Source organism: Meles meles, chromosome 12 (assembly GCF_922984935.1).
Source record: "Meles meles chromosome 12, mMelMel3.1 paternal haplotype, whole genome shotgun sequence".
Classification (NCBI taxonomy): Eukaryota; Metazoa; Chordata; class Mammalia; order Carnivora; family Mustelidae; genus Meles; species Meles meles.
The window spans coordinates 26,951,262-26,976,640 of record NC_060077.1 but is presented as its reverse complement, the minus strand read 5'-3'; the positions used below and the strand labels follow the sequence as shown (position 1 = coordinate 26,976,640).

The 25,379-nt window shown below is 40.8% G+C and overlaps 1 protein-coding gene across 14 annotated transcripts in view; it reads left to right on the top strand.

The window, feature by feature from the left end:
- PRR14L (proline rich 14 like) overlaps positions 1–25,379 on the top strand; it is a 56,273-nt gene that overhangs the window by 15,322 nt on the left and 15,572 nt on the right. For 8 of the 14 annotated variants that reach the window (XM_046024525.1, XM_046024522.1, XM_046024520.1 and 5 more), the window contains 3 exons: positions 7,267–7,339; positions 14,925–14,948; positions 16,059–21,222. In XM_046024525.1, the coding sequence (XP_045880481.1) occupies positions 7,279–7,339; positions 14,925–14,948; positions 16,059–21,222 (5,249 nt within the window). In that variant the 5' untranslated portion in view covers positions 7,267–7,278. Of the gene's footprint in view, positions 1–7,266; positions 7,340–13,683; positions 13,797–14,774; positions 14,949–16,058; positions 21,223–25,379 lie in introns of those variants that run through there. The other 6 variants (XM_046024527.1, XM_046024526.1, XM_046024523.1 and 3 more) reach the window with 4 other exon arrangements.

Below are 25,379 nucleotides of genomic sequence, written 5' to 3'. Positions count from 1 at the left end.
TTGCCAACTTTCTAAATTTTTTTACACATCTGAGGGAAATTTCCTCTGAATTGTTTAAAAACATTTTAAAATGTTAAATATAATAATAGTAAAAACAACCAAAAAAACCTCTTGTTTAAGGGAGACAGAATTTAAGTCAATAGGAAAAGTACTTTTTCACATCTAGGCCAGTTTAGAAATAGGTTAGGTTGTGTGGGGAAGTCCTGTTTATGAAGAGACAGAATGGCTGAATGTCAGGAATATAGCTGAGGGGCATCTAGTTTGGACAGGCAACCTGAGAGCTGTTCTTTTCCCTTCCCAAGGTTCTGTGATTTATTTCTGTTGTTTTTTTTTTTTTTAATATTTTATTTATTTATTTGACAGACAGAGATCACAAGTGGGCAGAGAGGCAGGCAGAGAGAGAGGAGGAAGCAGGCTCCCTGCTGAGCAGAGAGCCCGATGTGGGGCTCTATCCCAGGACTCTGGGATCATGACCTGAGCCAAAGGCAGAGGCTTTAACCCACTGAGCCACCCAGGTGCCCCCTATGATTTATTTCTAATAGCCTTCAGCAGCATTCCACAAAGTTCTTTTCCTTCAGCTGTTCTTCATCTCATACCAGCAAAGAGGCCCAGCTGCGCACTGCCACAGGTTTGTAGCACAGTGAACATTCAAAAATTACCACTTACCCACTCCTCTCTGTTCCCTCTGGACCAAAATGCATCACGTCGGGAAAAGTAGTGGCTTCAGCCACCTAGGCTTCCAGGGCATACATTGTATGAATCAAATGAATTTAACAGAGTCCAGTTTGCTTGGTAAACTTCCCAGTTCAAGGTGAAGGACAGCACTTACTTTTGTAATTAGAAGTTTGCACTGGTTTTAATTCACTTATTTAATTCATTGACTTGTTTAATCGTATTTAAAGTCATTGTAGGTTTTTGTTGTTGTTAAAAGAAAAAACAAGGGGCGCCTAGGTGGCTCAGTGGATTGAGCCGCTGCCTTCGGCTCAGGTCATGATCTCGGGGTCCTGGGATCGAGCCCCACATCGGGCTCTCTGCTCCGCAGGGAGCCTGCTTCCTCCTCTCTCTCTCTGCCTGCCTCTCTGCCTACTTGTGATCTCTCTCGCTGTCAAATGAATAAATAAAATCTTAAAAAAAAAAGAAAAAACAAAATATATGTTATTTTATGAAGCGAGTTATTTTTAAATGTTGGTGTTAACTTTTTTTGCCTTTTTAAAATTGTGATAAATGCATATAGCATGAAATTTACCACTTTAACCATTTTGTGCATGTGCAGTTCAGTGGCATTAAGCACATTCACACTGTTGTATAACCATCAACACCATCCATCTCCAGAACTGTTTTCATCTTCCCAAGCTGGAACTCTGTACCCATTAAATGCTAACTCCCCATTACACCCTCCCCTCAGTCCCTGGCTACCATCATTCTCCTTTCTGTCTTATGAATCTGTCTACTCTAGGGACCTCATCTAAGTGGAATTACACAGTCTTTGTCCTTCTGTGACTGCACTTAACTTTTTTTTTAAAGATACACTTAAAATAATTAAAATAAGTATTCTAACCATGAAATACTTAAATCATTGAAATGCTTCAGTCATGTAAAGGGAAACCAACAAAAAATAATTCTTTCCTGACTTAGGATTGTGTCAAAAAAACATAAAAGCTTACAACTAATAATTTGATGCTTTGATCAGGAAACCACTCTGTTATTGAGGAGGAGAGAAGAATTAGACAAAAAGGAAGAGGGGAAAGTATCAGAACAGATTCAGTGGCAGGGACAGCTGCAAGAGCCAGACTGAATGGTGAAAGAGAGAATTCAGTTCTGAACTCACTTGTAGGACAAAGGTCGACAACTCTGGTGCACAACGAGGATGTGGACAATGTTAGTGTTATTTAAGAGTAAGATAGAGATGAGTATGTGATACTCCATGTAGATGATTTTAACCTTGAAAACTCTTTATTCAGTGTGTGGTTGATCCCCCCGCCCCCCAATTTATGCTTGTTCTTTGTTTTTCCTGGTGCTTAGATATAAGCTGTAGGGTGTTTAAGTTTTTTTTGTTTTGTTTTGTTTTAAGATTTTATTTATTTATTTGACAGACAGAGATCACAACAGAGAGAGAGGGGGGAGCAGGCTCTCCACTGAGCAGAGAACCCGATGCGGGGCTTGATCCCAGGACCCCAGGATCATGACCTGAGCCAAAGGCAGAGGCTTAACCCACTGAGCCATCCAGGTGCCCCAAGAAACTTGTTTTTTGTTTTTTGGGGTTTTTTTTTAAGATTTTATTTATTTGACAGAGAAATCACAAGTAAGCAGAGAGGCAGGCACAGAGAGAGGGGGAGGCAGGCTCCCTGCTGAGCAGAGAGCCCGATGCGGGGCTCGATCCCAGGACCCTGGGATCATGACCTGAGCCGAAGGCAGAGGCTTTAACCCACTGAGCCACCCAGGCGCCCCGAAACTTGTTTTTTAGTGGCATGTTCATCAGACCCAAACTTGTGCAATTTATGTGACTTCACTTAAATGAAAGCCCACTGAAGTAAATGCCCATTAAGCTTATTTACATCTTACTCTAAGAATCTGTGATCCTACACGAAATTTGCGGTTGAGTGTAGGAACTTGCTATTTGCTTGAAAGGATATCTTGGTGGAAAGAATTCACTTTTGGTGACTTAAAGGCGGATAAAGGGGGCGCCTGGGTGGCTCAGTGGGTTAAACCCTCTGCCTTCAGCTCACGTCATGATCTCAGGGTCCTGGGATCGAGCCCCACATCGGGCTCTCTGCTCAGCAGGGAGCCTGCCTTCCCCTGCCCCCTGCCTGCCTCTCCGCATACTTGTGATTTCTGTCTGTCAAATAAATAAATAAAATCTTTAAAAAAAAAAAAAAAAAGGTGGAAAAAGTCTGAACTTCATGTTGTTCTAGTAAAGCTGGTGGCCATAACCTGTTCTCCAGGTCTGCCAGGACACTCTTGTCCCCACAGTGATGGTTTGCCCTCTGATATCTCATGATGTTAAAAGTGACAGAAAATTGCCCTAAGCACAAGGGGCATATTGCTGAGACTAAGATAGAACTTTCTCCTAATTATTAGAAGAGTTCTCAGATAATTATTGGGGGGAGGGCTTATTATCAAATGCCTCTCCCAGCTAAGGTGATCAGTGCCTTATTTAAAGTCACCAGTTGTTTCGCTGAATTGAAATACATGAAGGAAAATTCCTTTTTAAGCTCTGTAAGGATGATTTACAGTTACTGTTCAACAGCTGTTCCTTTCTAAATATGGAAGAGACAGGAAACTCAAAGATCCACCTAGAGAATGAAAAGTTTCTTTTATTTTCAAAGTATTTTTCACTATGAACATAATCATGGCTGTTATGTATGTATGGTCAGATAGTAAGAAGAATCTCATTTGCTCCATATTGTTGCCCTGTCATTGCACACTTCAGTGTATAGACAGTCTCATCTGAAGATGGGGCGGTCACTGACCGTCCTTACTCATCTGGCTCTGCCTCCAGCTCAGGAAGCTCAGGTTTAGAAGAGTTCAGTGGAGTCTGGTTACAAGCGGGGCTCACAGCTCAGAGATAAATCGGGCCCTGAAGAGCTTGTAACTTACCATGTGTAAAAAGCTGAAGAATCTGATGTATATTCATTTTCTTTGAAACATTTGTGGTGTTCTCCTACTCTAAACTAGTCTCACAGGAATGAATCAGAGAATTGCATCCTTTCCAGGACATAAGACTTTTTTTTTTTTTAAGATTTTATTTATTTATTTGACAGAGAGATCACAGTAGGCAGAGAGGCAGACAGAGGGGGGGGGGGGGGGAAGCAGGCTCCCCGCTGAGCAGAGAGCCTGATGCGGGGCTCGATGCCAGGACCCTGAGATGCCAGGACCCTGAGATCATGACCTGAGCCAAAGCAGAGGCTTAAACCACTGAGCCTCCCAGGTGCCCCAGGACATATGACTTTTAATGGGAAGTAAGATCACAGATGAGCATTAAGAATGGTTTTTCAAGACCTTTCTAAAATCTGCCACAACTTTGAAGTATCAAATTTGATTTTGATTCCAAGCATTTGGCAGGAGCATGGTATATTGGATATGCAAGGCAAAGAATGTTTACTGTCGATTTGAAAAATGAATTGGTACTGTTCTGTGGCAATTCTTACTCTATACAGCTAACAGCATATTATAAACTATAGCAGAGGGAAGGAACCATGTGAACTTTCATCTTGGAAGTTGATTCATTCAAAACAGATTTTGCAGAATCTAGGTGGAAGAGAAAATGTTTAGACTCTACCTCTAAAAATCCTGAGAGTTAGAACATTTAGCCTATAAAACATTATAGGAAAAGGAATTGATAAATTTCTGCAAGTGTTTTTTTTGTTTGTTTTGTTTTTATTTGACAGAGAGAAATCACAAGAGAGGCAGGCAGAGAGAGAGAGGAAGGGAAGCAGGCTCCCTGCTGAGCAGAGAGCCCGACGCGGGACTCGATACCAGGACCCCGAGACCTATGACTAGCTGACCATGATGGGGGTGGGAGAATGACTGGATCATTATGCTCCATGTGTACTGCTTGCTGGTGGTCTGTTCTGTTCTCTCAGCTGCACTTGAGGCCCACATGTGGTAGATTTCCTATCTGATATGGAGACTACCCACCACTGTGGTGGTGGTGTTGGGGGAGGGAGATGTCTCACATCTGACCTCAGCCTCACACTCTGTTTTCTTTTCAACCCAGTCAACTTCTGATCATATTTGAGACTTCAAACTTTATAGGGTCTTATTAACTGAGAACCTTTTAAGAGAAGTCAGCAAGGCAGAGGGAGAGGGGAGTCACTTCCTCCTAGCTTCTGCTTCTCTCCTTCCCTATTACAAATCATGACTAACCAAGAAGAAGGGGACATGGCTGAAGCAGTTGGCTTGGCACTCCACCAGGGTATTTTGAGTCCTCCAGCTAAGAACCTTAGAGCAGCAGGTGGAGCAAAACTAAAATTCCAGGAGCCCCTCCAGGAGCAGGAGTCAGTATGGTTAATTGTACAAGCTTGTTCTTAGTGCTAGTAAGTAGGAGTCCTGAGACTGGAACAGAGCCCTGTCTAACTCCTCATCCCATAATCTTTTACTCCAGCATTCTGCTTTTTCCATAAAGTATTAACCTGAAAAAATAATTCTAAATAGCATCTCATGTCACATCCCAAACATTCAGCCTGAGAACTGGAACAGCAAGAGAAATATCATTTTGGAGAAAGAAGCAAATGTAACTACAAATAAAGATGTTTCTGTAACTTCTTATTCTGAAATAATTTGAGACTTACAGAAAAGTTGCACAAATAGTACAAGAATTCCCATATACTCTTCATGCAAATTCCTCACATGTTAACATTTTTCCACTTTTGCTTTTTTTTTTCCCCTGAATAATTTGGGAGTATAGTTGCAAACATGATGCCTAAATATTTCAGTGTGTATTTCCTAGCAAAAAAAGACATTGTGATACATGATCACACAGTACCTTAGTCAGAATCAAGTAGTTAACACTGATCTATGTATTATTATTTAATCTACAGACTATATTCAAATTTGGCCAGTTGTTGCACTGATGTCTTTTGAAGCAAAAGGAAATGGTTTGGGGTTTTTTTTGTTTTTGTTTTTGTTTTGTTTTTTTGGTCTAGGAGAAATCTAGGATCACTTGTAGCATTCAGTTGGCATGTCTCTTTAACCTCCTGTAATGCGTAATAGTTCCTCAGCCCATGACCTTGACACTTTTGAAGAATACAGGCCATTTATCTTGTAGAATTTCCCTCTATTTGGATTTGTCTGGACTTTTCATGATTAGATTCTGATTATGCATTTTGGCAGCAGGAATCCCACAGAAGTGATGCTGGTTCTTCTTGGTCCATCCTCACAGGAGGCACATGGCTTTAGGTTGCTTCATTCCTGGGAGGTCAAGTCTATCACTTGGTTCAGGTGGGGGCGGCCAGCTTTCTCCACTGCAGTTACTATTTTCCCTTATGAAATTATTAATTATCTCATGGAGAGATACTTTGAGGCTATGTAAATATTTCTGTTTCTCATTCAAACTTTTAGCCACTAGTTTTAACATCCATTGATGATTGTTGGTTGAGATTATTATTACTGTGATGGTCGCCCAGTAGTGATTTTCTAATTCCATGATTCCTTTTATGGTAAGTAAGAGCTTTCTCTTCTCCTCCTTTGCAAATAAGTTCAGTCTGGCATCATGCTAGAACTCATACTTTGTCAAACATGGTAGTGTTACTGTAAATTATCTGGAAGATACTTGTTTTTAAGTTCATGCCTTGCAAAAGTATTCCACACTAAGAAAATGAAAAAATAGTCCTTCACATAAGATAGTCCATGCTGTCAATTTCAGTGGTAATGTTTTATTTCCACCTGTCTCCACCGGTTCTTGCCATTGTTTTTATCTTCCCTCTCCGTCCTGGGTTCTGTTTCCACCAGAGATCTTTGCTTAGGGTACAAATGGCTTTTGCTAGTAGTTTTCAGTTTGTTTGAAGTGCTATAAAAATTATCAAGTTAAAGTAATGATACCACTATCTGTAGATTTAGATGTGTACCATGTCAGTATCTTGCACTTAGCAATTAAATCAGTATTAAAAAAAAACTTAAATCTTGGGGTAGGGTAAGAGAGGTAACTCAGAAGGAGAGCTTAGCATAAGCAGCGATCTTCGTTCTTTCAGCATCTCCTAGCTGGTAAACTTTCCTTCATGGGGCTTGAAGCCATTTGCTGCCATGACATGCCCATTCTGCTGCCACTGACCCCTCCCATTTTTCTCAATTTGTTCTGTAGGAGAAAACTGGTTGTCATTGATGGTGTTCTTCTTTGCATGCTCTTCCTCCAGTGAAGGGAGATGAGAAGAAAAAATAGCCCTTCCAAGAAGTTTGGAAAGAAAATGCATACATGATCTCTAGAGTGGTTGAGGATTGAGATACATCCACTTTGGATGTAAATGGATGAAGTTAAGGTTACGTTGCAGCAATGTGTTTCTTGATTCAGAAGGTATTTAATAGGGTCAGCATTTTAAGCCTCTATTACTGCCCAGACCTTGGGAAACTTGGCTTTTCAAGCTCAAATTCTGGAGAAGAGCAGTTTTTATTGATTATATTTCTTTAAATTTGAAGTTTCCTTCAGCTGCCAAACTTTGTGACTGCTAGCAAATTTCCAGGAGTCATACAGAAGTTTCTCAGATGGTAATTTGCATTCATGAGTTCAGGTATCTCTGAATCCTCCCTGACCACTGGATTTTCTTCCTCCAGGAGGACCTCCTGATGCAGTCAAGCAGAGAACGTTTATGCACAGGCCTCCCTGAAGACTGTCTGAGAAGCAAAGGTATTTATTTTTCTCCAGTCTTTTCCTTTTTCTACTTATTACACAGACTCTTTTAGTTCACAGTTTCTATTTCGCATTGGGAACGCAAGTCCCTGCCTTGCAAGATGGACTTAACTGTAGAAATTCTTGATCTTGTCCACCGACATACTTGAAGACACTTAATATTATTGAGCAGTGCGTTAGGTTTTCTTGTGGTTTTTTGGTTTTTGTTTTAATTTTTTCAACTTTTTTAAAAAAAGATTTTATTTATTTATTTTAGAGAGACAGCACACAAGCAAGCATGGGGAGGAGGAGAGACAGAGGGCAAAGCAGACTCCCCTCTGAACAGGGAGCCCAGTGTGGGACTGGATTCCACGACCCTGGGATAATGATCTGAACTGAAGGCAGACACTTAACCAACTGAGCCACCCAGGCACCCGTCTTTTGTTTTTGTTTCTAAGTAAACTCTACTCCCAGTGTGGGACTTGAACTCATGACCCTGAGATCAAGAGTCACATGCTCTTCCAATTGAGCCAGCTAGCCACCCCAAGCAGAGCCTTAGTTTTGACAATAGTTTGCTTCCCCCTTTTATATAATGAACCCCTATTGATGTGAAATCTTTGATTTTATAAAACTAAACTGCCTGTTCGGAAAGGTTAACATGAATGGGGAGGAACTGACCCAGTCCAGTTCAGCACTGTGGAGTGCATCCTGTTCCTGTTCCCCTGGGCAGGGATGGGAGAAAGTGTTCACTCCAGGTCACCTTGAAAACCATCAAAGCATTTTCATTTCCATTGCTTTGTATTGCTTCTCAAAATAATGAATAGATAGAGGCATCTGAGATACCACCTTTAGATTGATTGAGGAGAAAGCTGAGACCCAAAGAAAGAGAGTGCTGAGCCAAGATTTTCTCCCCAGGCTGAAAATAATCATATATAACTTTAGAGAGGACTCTGTATGTATTATGCAATTAAAGTTAAAAATACGGAATAATCAAAACCACAAAAAAAGGAAAATATAGCAAGTATGTTTAATTATATGAGCATTTTGTTACTGTGATAAAACATCATATTTGACTCTCTGATTCTTGGCAGCCCAGACAGAAAAGGAAGCACAAATTGTCCTTATGAGAAAGGGCACTTGTCCCAGTTTATCACCCTGCTTCCTGCTGCTGGAGATTTCCTCTGTGGCTCAAAGGCTTGGCTGTCCAGTATAGATTAAAACTCTGAAGATGAGAAATGTCCTTTTGTACATGTCTCACACAGTTCCTAGGGCCTTACGTGGGACCATTTTAGCCACCCCCCCACCCCCCACCTCAAATATCTTTTCAGGGGGGCTCCAGTATTGCTGTATTGAGTCTTTGGTATATTTGGTATATTTTCACCCACATCTTATCACAAGTTTAGCATCTGTTTATTGAATGACACTTTCATTTAACAACTGAACTGACCTTTAAACAGAATTAGGGGGTGCCTGACTTGTTTATTCGGTAGCGCATACAGCTCTTGATCTCAGGGTCATGAGTTTGAGCACCTTGTTGGGCATAGAGATTACTTAATGAAGATAAATAAGTTAAAAAACAAAAAAAATGGGTGCCTGGCTGACTTGGTTGGTAGAGTAAGTAACTCTTGATCTCAGGGTTATAGATTCAAGCCCCACATTGGGTGTAGAGGTTACTTAAAAAAAAAATCTCTTTTTTTTCTTAAGTTTTTATTTATTTATTTGACAGTCCGAGATCACAAGTAGGTAGAGAGGCAGGCAGAGAGAGAGGAGGAAGCAGGCGCCCCACAGAGCAGAGAGCCTGATGCGGGGCTCGATCCCAGGACCCTGGGATCATGACCTGAGCTGAAGGCAGAGGCTTTAACCCACTGAGCCACCCAGGCGCCCCAATAAAAATCTTGAAAAAATAAATAAAAATCTTGGGAAAAAAATAAAAACAAACAAAAACAAGAGAAGAAAAGAGAATTCTTTTCAGTGAGGAAATCTGCCTTCTCAGACTTACCTGGTTACTGTCCACCGAAAAATCTGGTCAATTAAGCATTTTAAATAGATGGAAAGAACCTTATCAATAAACTTCTTTTTTTTTTTAATTTTTTAAAAATATTTATTTGACAGAGAGAAATCACAACTAGGCAGAGAGGCAGGCAGAGAGAGAGGAGGAAGCAGGCTCCCCGCGGAGCAGAGAGCCCGATGTGGGGCTCGATCCCAGGACCCTGGGATCATGACCTGAGCCAAAGGCAGAGGCTCTAACCCACTGAGCCACCCAGGCGCCCCATCAATAAACTTCTTATGCTTTATATTCATCTAGATTCTTGGAGTTTATTGATTCTTTTTAAATATATATAATTTGGAAAGAATATTTCCTGTTATATTCCCTATTTATGTCATTGTCCTCCTATAATTTATATTTTAGGGGGGGAAAAGTTGAAAAATTAGCCAGTACCACTCCCATTTAATAGACAACGTGAAAGAAGTACAGACCTTTTGGGAACTGAAAATTTTTTTTACTTTTTTTTATTTTATTTTTTATTTATTTTTATTTTTATAAAGATTTTATTTATTTATTTACAGACAGAGATCACAAGTAGGCAGAGAGGCAGGCAGAGAGAGAGAGGGGGGAAGCAGGCTCCCCGCTGAGCAGAGAGCCCGATGCGGGGCTCGATCCCAGGACCCTGAGATCATGACCTGAGCCGAAGGCAGAGGCTTTAACCCACTGAGCCACCCAAGCGCCCCTTTTTTTTTATTTTAAAGATTAAGGTGTGGGAGCCCTTGGGTGGTTCAGTCAAGCCCTACATCGGGTTTCCTGCTCAGTGGGGAGCCTGCTTTTTCCTCTCCCTCTACCACTTCCCCTGCTTGTGTTTTTTCACCCTCTGTCAAATAGATAAATAAAATCATTTTTAAAAATTAAAGTATAACTTAACCTACACTAAAATTCACCCTTTTGTTTGTGTGTACAGCCCTGTGAGTTTTGACAGACACAGTTGTGTGACTCCATCACAATCAAGATACAGAACATTTCCATCACCCCAGTGATTTCTCGCATTTCTTTTATAATGCATCCCTCTGGCCAGCCTCAGTCATTAGCAGCCACTGATCTTTTTCTGTCCGTATAGTTTTACGTTTTCCAAAATGTCCCTAAGTGTAATCATAGAGGAGAAGCCTTTGAGTCTGGCTTCTTTCATTTAGCATAGTGCATTTAAGATTCATCCATACAGCTATGTGTATCAGTACTTCCTTGTTTCTTCTTGCTGAAGAGTATCCTGTTGTCCAGTTGTATCACAGCTTGTTTATTTCCCATTGAGGGAAATTTGAGTTTCCAGTTTGGGCAGTTAGGAATAAAGCTGCAGTGAACGCTTGTGTACGAGGTTTTGTGTGAACATGAGTTGTCATTTCACCTGGGCAAATACCTAGGCGTGACACTGCTGGGTCATTTGGAAAATGTGTTTATTTTATAAGAAACTGACAGTTTTCCAGAGCGGTTGTACCCTTTGGGACCAATAGTATATGAGTTCCAGTTAAGGAGTTGAATCCTTTTTCTTTTTCTTTTTTCTTTTTTCTTTTCTTTTTTTTTTTTTTAATATTTTATTTATTTATTTGATAGACAGAGATTACAAGTTGTCAGAGAGGCAGGCAGGGAAAGAGGAGGAAGCAGGCTCCTCGCTGAGCAGAGGGCCTGATCTGGGGCTCGATCCCAGGACCCTGAGTTCATGACCTGAGCCGAAGGCAGAGGCTTTAACCCACTGAGCCACCCATGTGCCCCTCTTTTTCTTTTTAATTTTATTTATTTATTTGACAGACAGAGATCATAGGTAGGCAGAGAGGCAGGCATGGGCGGGGGGTGGGGGAGCAGAGAACCTGATGTGGGGCTCGATCCCAGGACCCTGGGATCATGACCCCAGCCGAAAGCAGAGGATTTAACCCACTGAGCCACCCAGGTGCCCCTTGAATCCTTTTTTATTGTTAATTCATTCGTTTGGAAAACCAGATATTCGTTGGTCAGAGAAGCTGGGGAGGTGACAGTAGCTTGTAAGGTTGTCTGCTGTCCTCCTCCCTGTAGGTAGTCTTTGTGAGTCTCCACACAGGAGAGCTTCCTTTTATAAGACATTACAATATTGCTAACCCATTGCATATCTTTTTTAAGACGAGATGTAGGATATGCCAAAACGGATGTCATATTTAGTGTCCACAGTCTAACCACTTACTTTTTTGATTTGGGAGAAGATTTTGACAGAAATGCTGTTAAATCTTTGTCAACCTCCAGCATGTCTGTCCGCAATTATGGTTATATGGAAATAATACCTGAAAAAAGATCTTTACGTTTTCGATCTTTAATCTTTGTTTACTTGTATTTTTACTTGTATTTTACTTTAATCTTTAAGTTACTTGTATTATAATTGGAGTGTAAGCACTTTTTTAAAACTAATTTTATTGAGATACAATTTACATACTATAAAGTTTACCCATTTGAGGTATATAGTTCAGTGGTTTTCTTCTGTACTTACAGCATGCAACCATAACCCTAATTTAATTTTCATTACTCCCTAAAGAAGCCTTGTTTGTATCCATTAGCATTCATTTTTCATTCCATTCTTCCATACCCCCCAACCTCTTCCAGCCACTAATCTGCTCTTGTCTCTGGATATTTTATGTAAATGAGACCTGGTATTTTATGACTGATCTCACTTGGCATAAAGATTTTTAAGGTTCATCCATGATCTAGCATATATGTACTTCATCCATGTTTATGGCTGAATAATATTCCATTTATCCATTTGTCTGATGGGCATTTAGGTTGTTTCCACTTTTTAGCTATTATTAATCATGCTATTGTCAGCATTCATGTATAGATTTTGTGTAGACAAAAATTTTCAGTTCTCTCTCTCTCTCTTTTTTTAAGATTTTTTATTTATTTGGGGCACTGGGTGGCTCAGTCAGTTAAGTGTCTGCCTTCTGCTCAGGTCATGATCTCTGGGTGCTGCGATCGAGCCCTGCATCAGGCTCCCTCTCAGCAGGGAGTCGTCTTCTCCCTCTGCCCCTCCCCCTCCCCATGCTTGCTCTCTTTCCCTCTCTCTCAAATAAATAAATAAATCTTTTTTAAAAAGAGTTGGATGCTTAACCAACTGAGCCACCTAGGTTCCCTGAGATTTTAGTTTTGATGAAGTCCAGTTTCCCAGTCTTCTTTTTATCACTGTTTCGGTATCTTAGAAATCATTACCAAAATAATGAAAATTTACTCTTGTGTTTTCTTGTAAGGCTTTTATACTCTCAGCTCTTATATTAAGGTCTCTGATCTACTTTGAGTTAATTTTTTTGTATGACATGAGACAACGTCCATATGTATTCATCTGCATGTGGATATCTAGTTGTCCTGGCGCCATTTGTTGAAAAGCCGTTCTTCTTGGTCTCTTTGTCAAAAATCAGTTGACTGGCTATAAATGTTTGAGTTTCTTTCTGGATTCTCAGTTCCGATTTCCTTGCTCTTCATTAAATTCATCCTGTGTCAGTGCCACACTGTCTCTATTACTGCAACTTTGTTTTTGAAATCAGGAAGTGTGAGTCTACCATCTTTGTTCTTTTTCTTTCTTTCTTTCTTTTTTTATGATTTTATTTATTTGACAGAGGGAGCACAAGCAGGAGGAGTGGGAGAGGGAGAAGCAGGACTTCCCTCCAAGTAGGGAACCCGATGCAGAACTTGATCCCAGGACCCTGGGGTCATGACCTGAGCCGAAGGCAGACACTTAATGACTGAGTCACCCAGGCACCCCATCTTTGTTCTTTTTCAAGAGCATTTCAGTTGTTATGTGTCCCTTGCATTTTCATTTGAGTTTTAGGATTAGTTTGTCAGTTTCTGCAAATGTAAGCACTTTTTAAGTGGTTAATAACCATTTAATAAAAGAACAAATCTAGGGCCTTCAGCTGAGGTCATGAAATCCCAATGCTTGTAAAAATGGGCCCGGACTGGGGCACCTGAGTGGCTCAGTTGGTTAAGCAGCTGCCTTCAATCAGGTCATGATCCAAGTGTCCAGGGATCTAGGCCTGCTTTGGGCTCCCTGCTTAGTGAAGAGCCTGCTTCTCCTTCTCCCTTTGTCTCCAGGCTTGTGCTCTTGCTGTCTCTCTCTCTCTGTCAAATAAATAAATACAATAAAATCTTTAAAAATAAATAAAAATAGACCCATACCTCACAAAATACATGTTTTACCCTCCAGTATACCTAAATACTTCTTTTTAATATGCCACATTTTCTTTATCTATTTATTCATTAATGGATACTTAGGGTTGTTTCCATGTCTCATCCACCATAAATAATGCTGGAATGAACATGGGGTGCAGATATCTTTTCAGAATAGTGATTTCGTTTCCTTTAGATATATACCCAGAAGTGGAGTTGCTGGATGGAGTATATCTAATACTTTGAACAGCTTCCCTAACCTTCTTATTCTTCATTCAGACATCTATTATGTACCTGCTATGTGCCAAGGTCAGTGTTGGGTACTCAGTCCACAGTGATCATTAAGGTCCTGTTTCTGCCCTCAGATAGCTCCAATCTCAAGGAGGTGATATATTAAACAAATATTTGAGAAACAGTAGCACAGAGGTTTTAGTAGAGATGCTGTACAAGGGAGTGGAAACCCAAAGGAGTTGCTAGCCCTAACCAAGTGTGAACTCTGGCACTTGACTCACCTTTACAAGTCCTGCAGGGGATACCATCTTTCTCCCCATATTAAAGGAGAGGACTGGGTCAGTGTTCCATAGCCTTTAGAGAACTTTCTAATAAACATAATTGCTTCAAGCTCTCCTTTAAAATTCTTGGACATTTCCAAGTCAACGTGGTTAATTATAATCAAGTAAAAGATTGGTAGAGTATCCTTTTGCTTCCAAGCTGTACACAACCCGTTTCCCACCCAGCCTTCAGTGTTAATACCACCTGGGAAGCGACTGTTCCCCTGCTTCCCCCTAAGATTCTCAGCTAAGTTGAGAATAGGTATTCTTCTAGCAGGTAAGGGCTCTGAGGTGGAATCTTGCCTTAAGTGCCTTGCACAGTAGTGAATAGTTTGGGGATGGGTGAAGAGTTTTGCAGTTTTCCTGAAGAGATAAAACGAAGAATTTGACTAGGATGCTAGACCAGCATGGAAAGGACTGGAGTTTACAGGAATGACTTAATGCCATACTGTCCAGTGAAGAGATATACTAAACCATTTGGGGTAAATGCACTTAGAAATTCATGAATAGGTAGGATTATCTGCTATGATGTGGAAAGTAAGCTAGTTTCAAAAAGATAAATACTGTGTGGGCCATTAGGATTTCAAGGCCATAATATGTCAATAATTGGAATTTGTGCAGGCTTGTGGAATCCAGTATGTATTTATCCATCTAGTATTTGCTAACTCCCAGTATTTTTAAACACTGTGTCCTGTCCTAGCATAGTTATTAAGCTTATCATTTTAACTGTTCTCAGGTCCAGTAAGATAAGAAAGCAAGCAGAACAAAGGAAAAGCACTTTTTCTTTAAATGGCAGGCACTGTACCAGGTGGTGTTTTACATGTATTGTTTAATTTAATCCTCAAAGTAGCACTGAGGTAAGTGTATTTCATACCCTCTTTTTCAGAGGAGGAAACTGAAACTCAGAGAGGTAAGTAAGATCACAGAGCCCACCTGCCTTCAGAGTTGCTGTTCTTTCTCTCAGAATTGCTGCTCTCAGTACCAGTTGAGAAATGGATAGGGAAGCTCTAGAAAGACCGTATTCATAGCATTTATTGATTTGACCTAACCATTCATTAATTCCCCAGATTTTTTGAATGCTATTTTCTACTGGGTATTATGCTGGGCAATAGGGAAAGGAAGAGACCAAGACAAACATGATCCTTAGTTATGGAGTTTATATTCTAGTGAGAATTAGATCTTTAGATTGATTTGGTTTTAGCTTTATCTGTTTAGTGCTCATATTTTGTTATATATATGAGTGCGTGAAAATGTACATATACATATATGCACATGATTGAGTATATCTGTGTTTCCTAAAAAGAAAGTAAGGATGAAAAGCTTTTTGTATATTAAGTTTGGGGAACTTGTTCATACTGCGTCTTTTACCTAGGATTTCAGGGACACTGTATAGTAATACTTCTTTATGAATTGCATTTACCCAATGTTTCATAATAGAAAATTTTAAATTTATTGGAAAGTGAAGAGTATACTAAACCTACATGTATCTGTCACTCGGCTTCAAAACTAGTCTTGTAGGGAAGCAGTTACTCTAAGTAATTCAGTTCAAAACTAATATTCAACTTATACATTTATCTTTTACATAGGTTTTGTGTAAATCTGTTCTTTTACAAAGAAGTAATTTATTTATGACTCAGTATTATTCAAGTAATAAGAAGATGCTCATTGAATAATATAAGATGTTGTATTGTGGGTCTGCTTTATTAATGTTTTAAAATGGAAGCTTCTTAAGACTCTGGATTACATGCATGTCTCCATATTCAATTGTCCAGCTAAGTAAATACATTTAAAAAAGTAATACTTAGAGAAAGGCAGTTGTTCAAAATTAGGCAAGTATACTTTTGGTCCTGTGTCATATTTTGCATAAAAGAACAAAACCAATCGTACAATGCACTAATTTTATAATTTGCTTTTTGAGTTGGGTCTTTTTTTGTTGCTATTGGTCACATAATTAAATTTATGAAAGTGTAGCTAATTTTTTTTAATTGCATACTGATTTGGATTTATTTCTCTCATGCAGAAGGAAATGTACAAATTACAACTGGAACTCTTCTAAAATCTACTGAAGTACAAGGTATAAAGGTCAATGGGACTAAGACGGATTATAATGAAGGACACAAGAATGGCAATGTGAGTAAAGGTCTCTCAGCTGGGTGCAGCGAATACCCAGAAATAGACAAAATCATGGCCAGTGGTGAGGTTTCAGAAACCAGCACATTAGTTTCCCTAGAGCCTTTAACCTTTGTGGACCCTGGATTAACAGAAGCAACTTCTAAAGAAAAAGAATGTGAAGAATTAAAAACTTGTCCTTCTTGGTTGTCATTGTTACCAGGGAGCAGTGCCATTTCCAAAGTGGACAATGGGAAGGAAGAGGTGTGTAAGTTAAACCTTGTCTGTGAAGCAGATGACAATCACCAACAGATTCTCAGCCACCATAATGAAAAACACAGTTCTGCCCATGGCAGTCCCAAAGCCACAAGAAATGTAGTTGTTACAGAACCCTTAGGAGAAAACTCTGGCATTTCCTATTTCTCTTCAAGTTTGTCTGGTCCACAATCCAGAACACCATCCTTAGAAACATGTGGTTTTAAAGGTGATGGCTTGCCAAAGGGATCTGCTGAAAAGACAGGCAATTCCTGTTTTGATGGGGACGATCAAAGCAAGAACTTGGCTACTAGAGAAGAAAATGAACAGTTTTTGAACCCCAGGAGCGGAAGAGGGGAACTCTTTCTTGTTAACGCCAGGCAACCAGAAGAGGATGCTAGCAGTCATTGTCCTGGTGAAAAAGAGACTACTGCCTCCCCCAAAGAGAATATCCATGGTAACTCTTGTGTTCGAGGCAGTATCCAGACAGACAGCTCTAGTTCTTCAATGCCTGGTTCTTTCACTGAAGCCACGGAAGAAATGTTTAAAAAAAAGGATCTGAAAATCACTCTAGACATTCAAGGTAGCTTGGAAAACCATGAGGACCATAGAGAAACTTCTACTGATATGAGCCATTTAGGCAAACACTCTGAAAAGAGCAGCTTTTCCTCCTTAATGCCAATTAAAGAGCCAGAACAGACAACCACTATAGAGCCCAGTACGATAACTGAAAAGATTTACAGTAAAGACTCTAACTCATTCCGCCCCCAGAGAAATCTGGAAGGCGATACCCAGTTAAGTGAAGCATCATATAATGAATTTCTGATTGAAAGGAAATCCCTTGTGAGTTTAATGCGTGAGGACCAGATAAGTCCTATGAACGAGGTGTCAAAACCCAAGAAAGATACTGCTCAGTTACCACCATCCCTGGAATTTGGTTACAAACCCAAGTCAGAACAAGCTATACAGACCGCACAGGACGATAGTTCACATTTAGATGAACAGAACATTGCCTGTGAGATGAATGAACTTCCTTGTATCAATGAACTGGTTGTAAAAAAAATAGAAAGCGAATGTGTTTTAAATCAAGTGCCCCTTAATTCTCAAGACCACGCTAAGTTGCCAGCTCAAAAAAAGATGCCTTTAGCAACAAGCGAGGATTCCCAACAGAGCCCTTACCCTCCATTAGAGGATGGAGCAGATGTCATTGCTGATACCCAAACCGTTTCCATGAAGACAAAAATGAAAGATGTCTCTCCATCAGGTGACAAAACCTGTGGTGCCTCTTCAAACAACCCCACCTTAAACATCAAACCAGGAAGCCTAGAAAGAAAAAACAACATGACTGATTCTGGAATAGTTGATCTACATTCCAAACCTCCCTCAAGGAAGAAAGAAGCAGCAGGCTTGCCTCAAGAGGTCTCTGTTATGGAATGTCAAAGTGTTCAATCTCAGGATCTCTCTAGCTGTCCTTGTGTAAGTAAAAATGCACAAGAAAAGAGTATGTGTTCTGCTTGTGCTGCTTTTGAGTCCAGCAGAATCATCCCAAAAGTTGAAAACTCTTTGATACCCAAGTGTGAAGATGCATTTCAGCACAGCAGTCACCACTCCCAAGGAAGAGAAGACTCCACAGAAAGTAGCACCCACAAAGTGAGTTATACTTCGGAGGGAAGTGAACTTTCTGAGGAAGAAACTAAAGGAGATAAGATGAAAAACAAAATGGCAGCAGGCGTGTTAAATAGTGAAGCTTTAGACAAGGCCATTCCCCCCACTGGTCACACCCAGCCCAGTGAGGAATGGCTGGAAGGAAAGGAACAGGATGTACCTAAAGAGACTGTGTTTTGCAAGTATAACATCTCTGACTGTGCCACACCAGAACTAAACGTACCTGCAAACATTCCAAGCCCTGAAAAATTGTTGGACCAGTCTCCTATTATGTTCTCCAGTTTCAAAGACAGGAGCCAAGCATTTGAAACTCTTGATCAGAAAGGAGATGAAGTCCTTAACTGCCAGCGTAATCAAAACGGACCAGATGAATGCAGAAATGAAGATAAACCAGCTAAGGAGACACTAGATGGTGAAGAGAGAGAGACTGTCATAGCACCTAACAGAGACGTAAGCCACAACCAAAAGGATCCGCTAGTTGGTTCAGCCAGTAACAACCCATTGTCCAGTGGTAGTTCAAAGAAAGGCGATTTGAAAGGAGACTCTGAATGTATTTCTGGTAGTAAGGCGTCCACAGATGACATGATAGACATCATCTACACGAACTGTAGTAAAAGGTCTACAGAAGGCATGTTAGACTTCAGAGCATCTAGTACCCTTGACAGTGGTGCAGGGCAAGATAGACTGATGTTACAGGAAACCATGGTGAGTACTCTGTCTCAGAGAGGAGAACTGAATGCTGCATTTATCGGAATGATTGGCCAGGACTCAGATTTCCCAGATGCTACGTCCTCTACAGGGCAGCCTCTGGAAATTAAAAAATCATGTGAAGAGAAAGTAAGCAGATCATTAAAAGATTTTGAAATGGAAGTGTGTCCAGACTCTTGTGCCCATGATATAGAGTCTGTTGCAGATCATGAACCAAATAGAAGAACACTGGATAGAGTAAATGTGTCCATAAATTATATTCATCATGAAGAGCAAGTTAGAGAAACATCTCTTAGAGAAACACAAGGAATGATTAAAGGATCAAGACTGGAAGTAAATTCTGAGTTTGATAAGGACAGTACCTTTGGATTTTCCTCGAAAGAGTTGCTGCCTTCTGGATGTCCAGATGAGAACCCTGCTCCCGTAGGGAGCCTGAAATCCATTGAGATAATGCCTTCGTATCTGTCTTCTCACAAAAATTCAGAAGGTAATGTTAATAATGAAGAAACTGACCTGGAAAATCTTTTTCAACCAAAAGATGGTGAAATGCTTTGTGAAAACGTGGGGCACCACACCGTCCTGCTTGAGACGAAGGAAAGAGCACCAGGAGATGGGAGTAATTCTAGTGAAGGAGTCAGAATAGACATTGGTGTGCAAAATTTGCCTTTGACAATAGAAACAGGAACTAAATTGAGAGGAGAAAAAACTGAAGAACATCGGAGGGGACCCGTGGATCACTTAGCTGTCAGGGAAGAGTCTGAGGAAGTGATTACCAGAGAAGCTGGTCATGGTGATAAAATAAGAGAGACCCCCTCTAAGTCCCAGAAGATGCTTGGTGATGAAGAGCAGCAAAGGCAGAGGGCTTTGGACTACATGTTGCAGAATGAAGAGGAATATATACATAAAAAAGAAGTACACACAATATTGGAACAATGCACATCATCTAACATGTTATCAGATGAGTTGCAGGATAAGAACCAAGCTAAAGATTGCAAAGGTGGGTCCACCATGATGAAGGAAATCACCCTAGCAAAGCTGGCCCAGGGTAGCAGAGCTGCACAGTTCCAGAAGTTGGAAGATCCAAAGGAGGAAAGCTTGTGTCATCCATTAAAAAGGGCCATGGAGTCGTGCACAGGTCCTTGCCTTCATGGTGCCCCTCAGAAAGCACAAGACCCCGATTTTTCTGGGTGTGATGAAATACACGGTGCCTTTGGGAACACTTCATATCAGAAAAGAGTGCTTCCCTTAAAGAAGCAGCCCCATCGAACATGTAAGAAAGTTTCCTATCAGGAGCAAGTCAACATGGGGAAAAAAATAAGTAAAATCAGAAGCTCTGCCTTTTTCAAGAGTTCCTCTGAAACCGTCCCCACAAAAGCACACAGATTTCTCAGTTCATGTGCCGTGCCTGCACCTGCACAATTGGAACCTGAAAGAGAACCAACCAGGAGCGTAACGAGCCACATACCAAAGCAGAAGGCGACTCCATGCCATCCCTTGAGGAGCCTGAATGTTAGGAAGCCTACCAAAGAATCAGCCTTACTTAACAAGCTGTCCATTCTTGCCTCCAAACTGGTCCCAGCCACAAGGACCCAGAAACTAAGATATCGGCGGTGTTCCTCTGAACTTCTTCCAGTGGCTAAAAGCTACAAGCGGCTCAGATACAAAAGGCTTCTGGATGGATTTTCATACAATACAATGCAGCTGAATCCCTATTTGGCAGCTGGTGGATGGGATAAGAGACCTAACAGTAAGCCCTTGACACTTTATTCACTCGAAGCCATCAAAATGAGCTTCATAGATTTGAACAACAAGGTGCCATCATTGCTGTTTGGTTCGGAAGTTTTCCCGGTATCTTTTCACATGAAATCGGGCTCTGAGTGCATGACCGAGTCCCCGAGGACTTTTCCTGAGCACTGTGCTCCAGCCAGGCTCGCCTTAGGAGAGGCCCCCAGGTGCCTGTCTCAACCTCCCAAGTGGACCTTTTCTTTTTTCTTGTCCCACAGTTGTCCTGGGATGGCCACATTCAGGGAAGATACTGGCCTCCATGGTCAGGCATGTGCCCAGGCTCCTTCACAGTCTCCAGGTCCTCTCCAAGACTATGGAGGCACTGCCATAGTCCAGACCAGAGCAGGCTGCTCTGTCCTTGGCCTTCACACACTTCTAGCACTTTGTTCTCCTGGATGTTACCGAATCTGGACAAAAAAACGGAGCTTCTCTAGTCACATGCCTACCATGCAGAGGCTCTTCATGACCCAGTTTACACAGGGCTTAAAAGGGTTAAGATCTCCAGCCTCCATAGCAGACAAGATCTTCTGTTCTCTTCCTTACTCGGTGGGCCGAGTGCTTTCCATTTGGAGCCAGCATGGGCCTTCTGCCTGCCCCTTCGAAATCTCTACTCTGCATTCCACTCACAGCAAGCAGCAGCCAACTCTGAGCACCACAAGCAGGTAAAACCCATGTTTGCTTTTCAACCTCTGGGGAACGTTGAGGGCTGGAAATGCAAGGCTAGAGTTCTTGTGTCTGCATTTTCTGTTTACCTTGACAAATCTCTGCTGAGAAAATGTACCTGTGAGTCTTAAGTATTTTTACCATTCTGTGTTCTGTCCATGTCATTTGCAAACCATCAGATCTTTTGAATCTCTTCTATCCATGCCCCTGCCTTGCAAAGAGCAAACACCATTACAGGTTAAAGACTTAAAAATAGTGACAAACAGGGGCGCATGGGTGTCTCAGTGGGTTAAGCATCTGCCTTTGGCTCAGGTCATGATCTCAGGATCCTGGGATCGAGCCCCGTGTTGGGTTCTCTGCTCAGCAGGGAGCCTGATTCACCCTCTCTCTCTGTCTGCCTCTCTGCCTACTTGTGATCTCTCTCTCTGTGTGTCAAATAAATAAAATCTTTTAGAAAAGAAAATAGTGACAAACAATGGCTTCTAACTATATCTTATTGACAAAGTATTATTCAGTCAGCAACTGATTTGATGTTTGATGGATAAAGGATACAGAGTAAGTACTTTGTTTTTTCTTAAGATGTTATTTATTTGACACAGAGAGAGCACAGCACAGGGAGCATCAGGAAGAAGGGAAGGGAGAAGCAGGCTCCCCACTGAGCAGGGAGCGTCAGGAAGAAGGGAAGGGAGAAGCAGGCTCCCCACTGAGCAGAGAGCCCAACGCAGGGCTCAGTCCCAAGACTCTGGGATCATGAACTGAGCTGAAGGCAGACAGCTTAACCGACTGAGCCACCCAGGCACCCTCAAATAAGTGCTTCTTAAGTAAATAAACTAATTATGTAGGCATCACCAAATCTAGTTCACAAACCTTTGGATTTCTCTCTGGAGCAGAGAGACTTCAAAGATTGACATTTACATACTATAGTTGTACAATTTATAGAATTTTAAGTGAGCCAGAGAAGAGGGGTTTGACCACTTAGAATAGTTGTAAATAATTTCACCAATATCATTTTACCTTCTTTTTCTTTTTTAGATTTCATTTATTTATTTTAGACAGGGAGTTGGGGCAAGAGGGAGATGGGGAGAGAGAATCTCAAGCAGACTCCCTGCTGATCCCAGTCCATACACGGGGATCAGTCCCACAACCCTGAGATCATGACCTGAGCTGAAATTGAGATTTAGACACTTAACTGACTGAGCCACCCAGGTGCCCCTCATTGTACCTCCTTATAAAAATAAGAGAGAAAAGAATTTGAGAGTTAAATTCCTAAAGATCTGTCTCAGACATAATAAATCCTATTTGTAATCCCTCAAACAGAAACTGAACATTTTTTTAATTAGCCTTGTTGCTATAATTTAAAAACTCAGCACCATCAAAGCCTTAAAATTACAAATAGCCTGGAAGCGGCCTTGTTTTTTATGTGTCTGTGCAGTCTCTTGTGCAGAATCATACTGTGTCACTTAAGTGCTACCTGGCGCATATTGCAAAGTTCCCAGAGCATCTTAGCAGAAAACTAACTAAATCAAAGGGTTTCAGAAAAAAAACCCAGAACCTGAATGTGGCTGATGGAGATTGAGAGATGAATGCTCTTCTAAGTACTTGTCTTGTAGTTAATAGAAAAATGTTCATATAGTGTAGTCACAAAAAATACACTGGAATGGGGCGCCTGGGTAGCTCAGTGGGTTAAGCCGCTGCCTTCGGCTCAGGTCATGATCTCAGGGTACTGGGATCGAGTCCCGCATCAGGCTCTCTGCTCAGCAGCGAGCCTGCTTCCCTCTCTCTCTCTGCCTGCCTGTCTACTTGTGATCTCTCTCTGTCAAATAAATAAATAAAATCTTTAAAAAAAAAAATACACTGGAATGAATCAAATTGTTTTATTTTTTTATTTAATTTTTTTCAAAGATTTTATTTATTTATTTGAGAGAAAGAGCGATAGCAAGAGAGAGAGAGCACAAGTAGGAGGAGGGCAGAGGGAGAGAAAGAAGCAGACTCCGCACTGAGCAGGGAGCCCGACACGGGGCTCAATCCCAGGACCCTGAGATCGTGACCTGAGCCAAAGGCAGACTCTTAACTGACTGAGCCACCCAGGCACCCCTGACTCAGATTGTTTTAAATGATAGTGTACTCCTTTTATTTTGTCTGGTTTGTCAGTATGCCTCTATGATCTCATAACCACACTTTGCTCAGTGTCTGACACGTAGCTTTATTTATTTATTTTTGACACACAGCTTTAAATTGTACCTTCTCTACGCTATGTTCATGCCTGAGGTTCGAATGCAGGCCAGTTCTTTATTATACCGTGTGAAGATGTGTGACCTTTGGCCTTTTCCTTCATCCAGAACTCTTTTCCCTCCTGACTTCTGTTTCCTGGTGTGGGATATTTTTTCTCTCCCTCCCTTCTTTTGTCTAGCATTTTACTTTGTTTTATTTATTTTAGTTCAGTTCAAGTGTAATGTGGGGGTAGGGGCTGTTTGTAGGGACTTTTCCTTCTTGTTGGTTCTGGAAATGCCTTAATATCATATGCCTTGACTTTAAGTTTAGAAGTTTGCTGTTTTTCTAAACACACATAGAAATATTAAGCATGATAAATTGGGTAACCCAAGAAAGTGGGACTTAACAAATGTTAAATTAATTTGTTTCTCTATGATTTTTTTTTTTTTTTTTTTTGACAGAGAAAGAGCAAGTGCACAAGCAGGGTAAGGCAGCAGAGGGAGAGGCAGTAGCAGGCTCCTGCTGAGCATGGAGCCCAATGTGGGCCTCAATCCCTGGACCCCAGGGATCATGACCCAAGCCAAAGGCAGATGCTCAGCCAACTGAGCCACCCAAGCAGCCCATAGGAATTTTTTTTTAAGTTTTATTTATTTAATCTACACCCAGTGTGGGGCTTGAACTCACGACCCTTAGATCAAGAGCTTGCCTGCTCTTCTGACTGAGCCAGCCAGGCACCCCCATAAGATTTTATTTGAACCTTAAGCACTCAATAATATAGGTTGAATGGGCCTGTTTTTCGCTGTTATTATAGATGATGATCTTGAGGCCCATGGTTTTTTCTAACCCAGATCAGGTTAGTGTTTCAGCTGAACTAGACGTAGATGCAGAGTCTCCTGATTTCTGATTTGGTCTGCTCCTTTTCCAGTATACACCCTGCCTCTTTCCTATTATCAGTACCTGTCAAGGAATCCTGAATTAGTGCCAAACCTTCTAAAAATCTGAATTATCTTTTTTTTCTAGACATTGAGCAAATCTACTTCTAAGAGAAGATGGATTGTTTTATGGCCATACAAACACCTCATTAACTAAACCTGTACTGTGCTCCAAATTCAGTAGAAACTGATACAGGTTTTACTTCGAGAGGCACAAAAAGCTCTCCACCATCACGTATTGATATAAGTGATGAATATCATTGCTTCATTTATAAAAATAAAAGCTTAATTACAAAGGAGCTAACCCTGTTAGTGGTTTTCTTCTACATAACCATGTTTTCTGTGGAACTTGGCTTTAAAGAAAATAAGGTTTCTTCATAATCTTCTCTAAGGGTATAGAAATTAGATTTTATTTTGGGCGCCTGGGTGGCTCAGTGGGTTAAACCTCTGCCTTCGGCTCAGGTCATGATCCCAGGGTCATGGGATCAAGGCCCGCATCAGACTTTCCACTCAGCAAGCAACCTGCTTTCTCCTTTCTCTCTCTGCCTATTTGGGATCTCTCTCTCTGTCAAATAAATAAAATCTTTTTTTAAAAATTAGATTTTATTTTAATGGCATTAATAAAGATGAATAATACAAGATTTTTTTATCTGTGAATCATTTTTTGAAATCTTTTGTATTTTTATGTATGTTTTATGTATGTTTGTTTTATGTATGTTTATGTATGTTTTATGTATGTTTATTATGTGTGTTTTGTATTTTTATGTATGTATATTTAACAACAGAAGGTGTAAGACTCAAAGTCATCCTTTTTCCTCTCCATTCTCTTAGTGTCCTCTCTTTGTTACTCTCTCTGTCTTCTTCCCATACAAGTTAGAAAATATCTTCCCATCAGCCTGCCTCCATTCCAGTGGTGGGCACACAAATGTAATTCTCATGATTGGAGTCGGTTTTTCTTCTTTCTGAGTGACTGACATTTCTTGTCTTCCTGGGGCCTAATTGCATATCATATG